We start from the raw sequence: 8,992 nt of genomic DNA, 5'->3' as shown, positions 1-8,992 counted from the left end.
TTGATAAAATGGTAAAAAGCAAGTAAACAAACCTATAACTCAATTCAATTTATGTACGTCATTGTGAAATCATTTTCAATTTAATGTAACTGTGCACAATCTACATCTATCTGGTTCTATCCAGAATTACGAAACGTCCTTATACTCCCGAGCCATTCAAGTGGGTGATTAAGAATATGAGCTCTGCACTTAGGAATGAAGTTCCCATTTTGTTTGCTTTAATACCAGTTTGCCCTTAGACAGTATTTAATACAGCTGGTGTTCCTGTTCACTATAAGTAAGGCTGCAAATTGCAGCTCCAGCAATCTCTGGAGATCCAGTTGTGAGATGAAAGCCCAGTAACAGGTATCCACAAGTGACCTTAACATTGTTCCAAGCATCTGCAATAGTCTACATGTGCAGCACCTATATCAGTTACTCCATGGATATGTGCAACACCCCTCCTGAATGAGGAAACCAAGAAAGATGTGAGAAGACATCTAATATGGCTATACATTTCCAAAATTGGTCAAAGTAACTTGCACTCAGGAGAGCAACAGAGTTTGGGCTGAGGAGACTTCCATTCTGCCAATGGTGGCTTCTAACACATCTTGGAACTGGAGAGATGCTTCACAGCACTAACACTGTGCCAGTATTTCAGAGAGGAAGACTGAGCCCCAGTCTCAAGCAATGTCGTGAATGCAAGCTGGTGAAACCACTGGTAAGAGGTTCAATTAAAAAGTAAACTCCTACCGCTTAATTCTGCAAGACCAGCCTGCAGGAGATGACTCAAACAAAGCTGGATTCATTCTTCGAGGCTACAAGCTTGGATGATAAAGGGAACTGCTAAGGAGTAACGGCATCTACATGCTTTTGACTTACTATCATGTAAGTCCGTTAAACTCAGAGCTACATAAACCCAAACTTTACACAAAAAGCAGTCTCCCTGGATGACCGTTCCGACTAACCAGCGCTGCTGTTTCACATGAACGGAACGCCCAAGCTGGGAGTTCGCATCTGCTGTGCCCCAGCAGCCGAAGACGAGGGCCTGGGACCCTCCCGGCCCTGTGCAGGGGACAGGGCACAAGCTGTCTGACAGGGCCACCGTGCAACTCGCATCCCAGCATGCTGCCGCCGTCCCCTGCCTCGAGGTCACGACGCACTGGTGGTGTGGGTGCAAAGGGCTGGGCTCCCCCTCCACCTCCCTGCCCCACGGGCCACGGACCCGTCCCGGTCTTCTGCTGAGGGGAAGGCGCCATTTCCCCCCTGCACCCTCTCCAGGTCTCTACCTGAGGGAAAAGCGCCATTTCCCCCCTGTACCCTCTCCAGGTCTCTACCTGAGGGAAAAGCGCCATTTCCCCCCTGTACCTTCTCCAGGTCTCTACCTGAGGGAAAAGCGCCATTTCCCCCCTGTACCTTCTCCAGGTCTCTACCTGAGGGAAAAGCGCCATTTCCCCCCTGTACCCTCTCCAGGTCTCTACCTGAGGGAAAAGCGCCATTTCCCCCCTGTACCCTCTCCAGGTCTCTACCTGAGGGAAAAGCGCCATTTCCCCCCTGTACCCTCTCCAGGTCTCTACCTGAGGGAAAAGCGCCATTTCCCCCCTGTACCCTCTCCAGGTCTCTACCTGAGGGAAAAGCGCCATTTCCCCCCTGTACCCTCTCCAGGTCTCTACCTGAGGGAAAAGCGCCATTTCCCCCCTGTACCCTCTCCAGGTCTCTACCTGAGGGAAAGGCGCCATCTCCCCCCACCCCGTTCCCGTCTCCAGATCTCTACCTGAGAGGAAGGCGCCATTCCGCACCCCCGCCCCGGTCTCTTCCCGAGGGGAAGGCGCCGCTCCCCCAAGCCTCCCTCCTCCCCGTCCCCGAGGAACGGGAACAACCGCCGCCGTTGCAGCCCCAGCAGCGCGGCCGTGCAGGGCAGGAGAGCGCCGGAGCGGCGCGGGGCGGGGAAAAGCGGCCGCACGGCGGCGGGGCGGAGCGGCGGGGCCAGGCCGAGGCCGCGGCGGCGAGGCGGAAGGGGCGACGCCGGCCGGGCGGGAGCTCTCGCCTTCCCGGAGCGGCCGCCGCTCGGCAGCCCCCGCCGGGCATGCCACCGCCCGGCCCCGGCCCCGGCGAGGCGGCCTCCCGCGTCAGGGAGGCGGCGGGGAGGGACCCGCTGGCCGCCGACCTGCGGTGCAGCCTCTTCGCCGCCGCGCTGCAGAGCTACAAGCGGGACTCGGCGCTGAGGCCCTTCCCGGGCCGCTACGCGGGCGGCGACACCAAGGACTTCGAGGGGCTGGTGAGTGCCAGTGCCCCCGGCCCGAGGGTGTATATCCGAACCGGGAATGGGGTGTTCTGCCTCTGGAGTGAGGAAGCGGCCTTGTGAAAGGGCTAGGTAGATGGGGGAGCCCAGGCCGAACGTGCCTGGGCTGTTCTGGGGGAGACGTGAGGTTGTACAACCTCTGAGGTGAGGGCAGCAGCGCCTCGGGGTTACGAATAAAGCCGAATGAATTGTTTATCCGGTCACGGAATCCAGGTTTTAAGGTACATTTGGGATTCTGACCAATAGACCCACACGTGAAAACTTCCAGATCCCGTGCTGGGATACAGGGCGTTTTAAGAGCTTGCCCTATCTGAAATTCAGATCAATTTTGAAGGGTTTGTATTTTACACGGCCTGAACAGGCCCTCTGTGTTTATCCCACTGCAGATCCTGTATTGTGACAGGTGGTTTTCTTTCAGGAGCTTGCCTGATTATTCTTGTGTGTACCTTATAGATATTCTTGGTAAACACAAATATTTTATGACTTGTCTGGTATTTGTTGTTAGGATGAGTGACAAACTTTCCCACAAACTGAATACAATTGTTTATATGTCAGAACAGAAACTGCTTTTCAGTTTATAACTTATTAGGTTGAAATATTGTTTTCTTTTCACTAGAGGTCTCTCTTTAATCATAATGAAAATAAGGAGCTTGTACTAAATGCTTGTCTTGTTAGCTTGCAGATACCAACGCTCTACCAAGCCTGAAAGAACTTATGGAGTCTGCTCCAAACACAGAGAAAAGGACCTGGGATTTGTTTAGTTGGATTTTGTCATCTAAGGTCTTCATGATACAAAGTACTAAGAAACAGGAGGTAAGTTTTGAATTCTGAAAGTCTTGATTAGAATTTGTCTTTTAAGGCAAACTTGCACTTCAGAGATTATTTCCTCCTGCTGGAAGTTAGTTGGTTATTGTGACAGCTTGACAGTTCAACATGAATGCATTTTTTTCTGTATATAGAGAGGGTTGTTTGCTATGTTTTTTAAATAAAATTTTCAGGAACACTGGTTGGAAGAAAGTTATCACTGTCAGTAGTTGATGATGGACAGTGATTGTAGTTGGTTACTCCTATTAACGTAGCATGTACACATGCATGTTCTAGACCAAGATAGTCCAACTCGAGTGTCATGGACCTAGGTCCTGCTTCTCACTGAGAAAGCCAACTTTGTACTTCTGCATACTGCCCCAAAAATGGAAAGGTTGAGAGCCACTGAGGTACTTTTGTAACAGGGATCAAAGTAGTTTGAGAGATTAGTAGCAAGATGAAAACAACTTCTGTTTTCACTTTTTTTGCCTCTTCCAAGATCAGCTGATGAATATATCGTCTTAGTAGCCAAAGTAGAATTGTGATATTGCCCTTACATCATCAGTTAATTCATAATCACAATTCAGGGTTTTTTTTCTGGAAAGAAGAATTAAGATTTATCTTTGATAGCAAGAAACCGTCAAAATTTTTACTGTCCGCTTACTCCTTCTGAATTGTGATAGTATTGAATTCTAACACAGAAAGCATAATCAAAACACATAAGGCAACGTGAAAGACTAAGGCACGGTAGGCAAAATTTCCAGTGAGTAATCTAAAGCACATATACCAACACTCATATTCCTTCCTGTTTTTTAAGTACGAGAAGATCCAAGAACTCACAGGCATGTCTGGGGCTGTGGTTCCTGCTCCGGACTACCTCTTTGAGATCGTGTATTGCGATCAAATGAATACCAAGTTTGCTGAGACCAAGGGAGAGCGGGACCTCATCTATGCCTTCCACGGGAGCCGCCTCGAGAACTTCCATTCCATACTGCACAACGGCCTGCACTGCCATTTGAACAGGGTGAGGCTCCTGGTGTTGGCACCATCTTCTGTTGGTCACTTGCAGCTAGTGACACTTTTTAAAAATAGGCCCAAATTCCTTTAGGGATATGAAATGTGCTGATGATCTTATATTGCTGTTTTCACTTCACTGTAGGCCTTTGTGGTTGGTTGTGTTGGATTTTCTAGTGCAGCCTGAAGGTAAAAACTGGAAACGGCACAAACCCCTTTTCTCTGGTGTGATGAATTATGGCTATCCTTTGCTTCTTTGTAAGGAAGTGTAACACCTCTGACTGGCCTATCTGACAGCCTGCAGCTGGAAAGTGCCTGTGCGTAGAGGAGGATAGTGGCCCAGACAATGTAGGGAGTCTCTCTTTCTGCCTGGCCTCAAGTTTAGATCAACTAAGTTTTAGGTGCTATTTGCAAATGGAGCCTTCTTTAAATGGCCTGGTTAAGGGAGACATCCCATAGGATTTGCATCTCTTCTGATTTGCACGGAAAGGCAGTTGGGACTCCTGGCTTTTTGTGTCATTCGTAACGCAGCTTTACGCAGCAGCTGCTTAACCTTCCAGTCAATCTGGACTATGTTTTTCCCCCATGTTCCTTATAACTAATGGCTTATCAGGTACATTGGACTTACTGGATTAATAATTTTAGCCAGTGTGGCAAATCCTGTGATTCAAAGTTATTAAAACACTCAATATTTGAAAGGAATTCACAACTGAGAAGTAATTCCGTCTTTTCTAGTAAAGCGTGGATTTAAGTGCAAGTAAAGCATTGCCTTGTTTGTGGAGGTTGGATTATTTGAATGATGGCAGTCTCAATAAATCAGTGAAATGCCTCTAACAGCAGTACAGTCATGTTGATATAAAATACTTATGCTGGCAAACTAAATCCAAATCCGGGAAGGCATGAATCTGTCCACACCAAGGGCTGTGCCAAGCAGTTAATTTGAGGGATGGGAGAGGGCAGCTGCCCCACCCCGAGGAAGTTGTGCCAGGACAAAAACAGTGCATGGACCAGGCCCAACACAGGTCAGAAAAGCCTTTCTTAATTTACCTTCAGAAAGAGAACTGCCAGTCTGAAAGTAATGAACACTTTGTATGTTTTTTATAGTTTGCATCTACAGGATTTTAGGATATATTTCTGCTCCGTTTCAGACGTCCCTGTTTGGTGAAGGTACCTATCTTACCAGTGACCTGAGTCTGGCTCTCCTTTATAGCCCGCATGGTCTTGGTTGGCAACGAAGTGCGTTGGGCTCTATCCTTAGCTGCGTAGCTGTTTGCGAGATCATTGACCACCCAGATGTAAAATGTCAGGTGAAAAAGAAAGGTGAGTCTATTGCGGTAATAACTATGTGTAGTTCACCTCTTTCTTAGCACTTCTCATATTTCAGCTCTGTGCGTATATGCTGTCATATAAACAGTGCAGTATATGGAGCGTGGATATGCTTCAGCAGAAACTGGCTACAGGCTCATTTTCTGATTGACCCCTCAGCAAATGCACAACAGCCTTGTTGTCTGTGAAGCTTCTCTTAAAATAGTATATTTAAGGGGTAGAAAATATTTTGGTGGCATCACCTAGTTTCAGTAGCATGATAAAATCATGTTCCATAATGCCTGATCATGTCACCTGTGATGGTGGAACAGAAGCATCACAAATATATCAGTAACTAGCTTTATTAGATGTCTAGGAAGCCTCTGCTCAGATTGTCCTTCTCCTTTGATTGCTTCCTGCTTACAGGGCTCAATCAGTCCTTCAATGTTGTTTTTCTTTCCCTGTTAATATTAGCAGGTCCTCAAGCACTGCATGGGAGACCCGCCTCCTTATCATCCTGGTCTGGGCCATAATGCCATCCATACCAAGGATGACTGGGAGCGGTATAGCCTCAAGCAAACTTTTCAGTCTATTCTTGGATGCTCAGGGATTCAGGGGAATACCAAGAGTAGGTCTTTGGTTATCTCATTCCCACTCTTGGGGGTGGAGGGGGGGGTGGCGGGGGGTGTTGGTTGTTTGCTTTTTTACAGTTACTTGAAGTGCATCTTTTTTTGCTTTTCCGTTCCCCCAAAGACCTCTTCTTTTCTCTTGCCATTCAGATTCAAAAGAAATAGACAGAAAAAGAGCAAGAGTGAAAAACAGCGAAGGGGGTGATGTACCACAGAAATACTTCGTTGTCACAAATAATCAGCTTTTACGAGTTAAATACTTACTAGTATATTCACAGAAACAGCATAGGAGGTAAGAGTTCAGCTATCTAGATTGATGAGCGTGCTATAACAGCCAGATAAACACATCTCATGATTGAAAAACAACAGAAAACAAGCAAGAAAGATATGCTGCACTGCCAGAATTTGGTTTTAGCCTATTTCCTGTGGAAGTAAGGCTTACACCATCATGTTGTCTCTGTCTCAGTCTTTGAGACTCCCAGTCTCAGCTAAATATGTTTTTTTCACCAGACATGTAAGCACTTAGTATCTTTGAGAGCTCTAATAATCTGTTTGTGGCAGGAAACAAAGGGTAAAACTGATGACTGCAGCTCTTAAAACTAGAGCAGTTTTAACCCTGCCGTTATCTGTCCTAAGTGGCAGCATTCACCCAGCTAGTCAACATGGGTGTACAGGCTAGACAGTTACAGCTCCAAACCACAGAGAAAGATACGAGCATGGGGAGAAAGGACTGGATTGTACATGGAGACTTAGCAAAAAGGGGTGGGGAATCAGGCTTTGTTAGTTACAGAAATTGTGGGACAACTGTCTGGTTTTATTGCATTAGCTTAACAATTTAAAATAACAAAACCTAAGACACTGTTTGCCAAGGTATTTGTGCATCTCTGACAGAATTCATGTATTTTTCCCTTTTCAGGCCTTCTAGTCAATCTTCCTGGTTTTACACCCACCGTTTTGCCGTAATGATGATGCTGTACCTACTGCTGCTAATAGTGATAGGGGCCAGCAACTCGCCAGCCTTTGTCTACTACTGGCACAGAATGTTTGACTCGGAGAGATGAATTGCCGGAGATGATAAACTGTTATTTTCACCACGTGCCTTAATAATAGCCAATCTGCAATGCACTGCATCTGTTCCAGAGCTCTGGAAATAAAGGTGCCTGGAGCTTTCCAGTTCTGTCACCAATATATTATCCTCATGGCAACTTTCCATTTATTATTATTTCTGTGTTCCTGTGATTCATGAGGATGCCCAGTACAGCTGAAAAGGATCACAATGGTGCAGCTTAGCATGAACCAATTGTTAAGGGTCCAGGGGAAAAAGTTATTTAAAATTAATGAAAACTAAGCATGGAAACACTCAGGTGTTAACTATTTTCTGTCAAACAGGTATGTTTGTACAAGTTGCAAAGGAAGATTTTTCTGTATCTTAGGCAAAGCAACCTGTAGGGAGTCTTACCAGTTTGTTTTCAGAAACTGAATTTAGTGATGTTTAGCATGTATCAATGCAGATGGGATCACTTCTAAAACTAACTTTGACTTTGGCTAGGAATTTTTATATTTGAGCACAGTGATTGTAAGAAAACAACAAGAAATAAAACAGCAGCCAAAATGGAACAAGTTAAATGGTTTCTAGTATGGTTTTTTCCCCACCCCATAAAACATCTATAAGGTTTGTGCTCTCAGCCATGATCTGTCTTGTCCTTGGTTAGTGTGCAGATCAGACAAACTCAGGCCCTTCAGCATACTGAATAAGGATTATTCCTATCAAATTGCCTTCCGCTTGTATTTTCTGCACCAAGAAGAGGGAGGGTGAAGGGTTCCACTTATGCTGCCACCTAACAGGCTTTTGGGAGTTGGGGCTGCCTGGATTTTGGGATCTGGTTCAACATTTTTACCCGTATTGAATTGTTTTCAACCTCCCTTTATGAACAAATGGACTAACTAACAGTAACTTGCCAACTATTTCCTGAAACAGTTGTAAGAAATGGAGTAAAATGGCAGCAGAAGTGGTAGGGTTGTGTCTTATGTCTGTGAACATTTGTAGGACAGCTAACTTCATGTAGGCTCCACTTAGGCCTCCACGTGACAACCTGTGCACAATACTACATGTCTGTAAGATAGACTGGCCGCACTAAGTTCTCACAAAGAGGTGGAGTTTTCTATGGCCAGAACTGTGGCTGTTAATGCTGTTTGCAAAGTGCTTTGGCTTAATGCTGGTGTGTAAAACCTCAGTATCTATGTCCTGGTTTTGGCTAGGATAGAGTTAATTTTCTTTCTAGTAGCTGGTGTAGTGTTACATTTTGGATTCAGCAGAGAAGAATGATCTTGAAGAAGGGCATTTTGGGGGTTTGTTTGAAAACACACATTTAGTTGTGCAACATAAACAAGGCAACACTCTCCCCTTCCTCTCCAAGTCCTTTGCATTGCTGTTGTTACAAAGCAACCTACAACTACCTGAAACTTAAAAAGGAGCAAAGGACTGTCCTCTGATTAGTGGCTGGGCATCGCATAAACCTGATGAAGAGCCCAGGGATTGTAGGCAAAGAAAAGCTAGATATGTGCCACAGTTCAAGCTTGCTGTGTAGCTTTTAGTAATAGACTTGATAAATGCAGGTTTTCATTGCACAGTGAACCCTAACCACAAAAAAAAACCACAAAAAAACCCCACCTCATCACATATTTCCAGCAAATGAGTCTATGATTACTACCTTACTCATTAAATATTTCAAAGAAAATCTCTTCTTTCTCTGATGTTGTTCTGGTACCTAATTGCCAGAAATAATGACCTGGTAATCAGGTTTTCTAACTCAAGGCTGAGAGCAAGTTCATTTACAGCAGCCTGTCTTCTTGGTGGATGGAGCTAGAAGCATTTATTCCAGTTAATTTTGCTGCCAGAACAAATTTATTTATTCACCATACAGCTTGCAAAACAAGAACATTATAATCCAATTCCCCA

The 8,992-nt window shown here is 45.5% G+C and overlaps 1 protein-coding gene across 1 annotated transcript; it reads left to right on the top strand.

The window, feature by feature from the left end:
- Positions 1-1,960: 1,960 nt before the first annotated feature.
- Positions 1,961-7,659, top strand: PARP16 (poly(ADP-ribose) polymerase family member 16). Its single transcript, XM_049811580.1, has 6 exons — positions 1,961-2,257; positions 2,957-3,094; positions 3,903-4,109; positions 5,248-5,419; positions 6,184-6,325; positions 6,950-7,659. The coding sequence occupies exons 1-6, from the start codon at positions 2,066-2,068 to the stop codon at positions 7,092-7,094; spliced, it is 996 nt and encodes a 331-aa protein (XP_049667537.1). The 5' UTR covers positions 1,961-2,065; the 3' UTR covers positions 7,095-7,659.
- Positions 7,660-8,992: the final 1,333 nt, after the last annotated feature.

The sequence above is a fragment of the Accipiter gentilis genome, chromosome 10 (genome assembly GCF_929443795.1).
Source record: "Accipiter gentilis chromosome 10, bAccGen1.1, whole genome shotgun sequence".
NCBI lineage: Eukaryota > Metazoa > Chordata > Aves > Accipitriformes > Accipitridae > Astur > Astur gentilis.
This window is presented reverse-complemented; position numbering and strand designations above follow the sequence as displayed.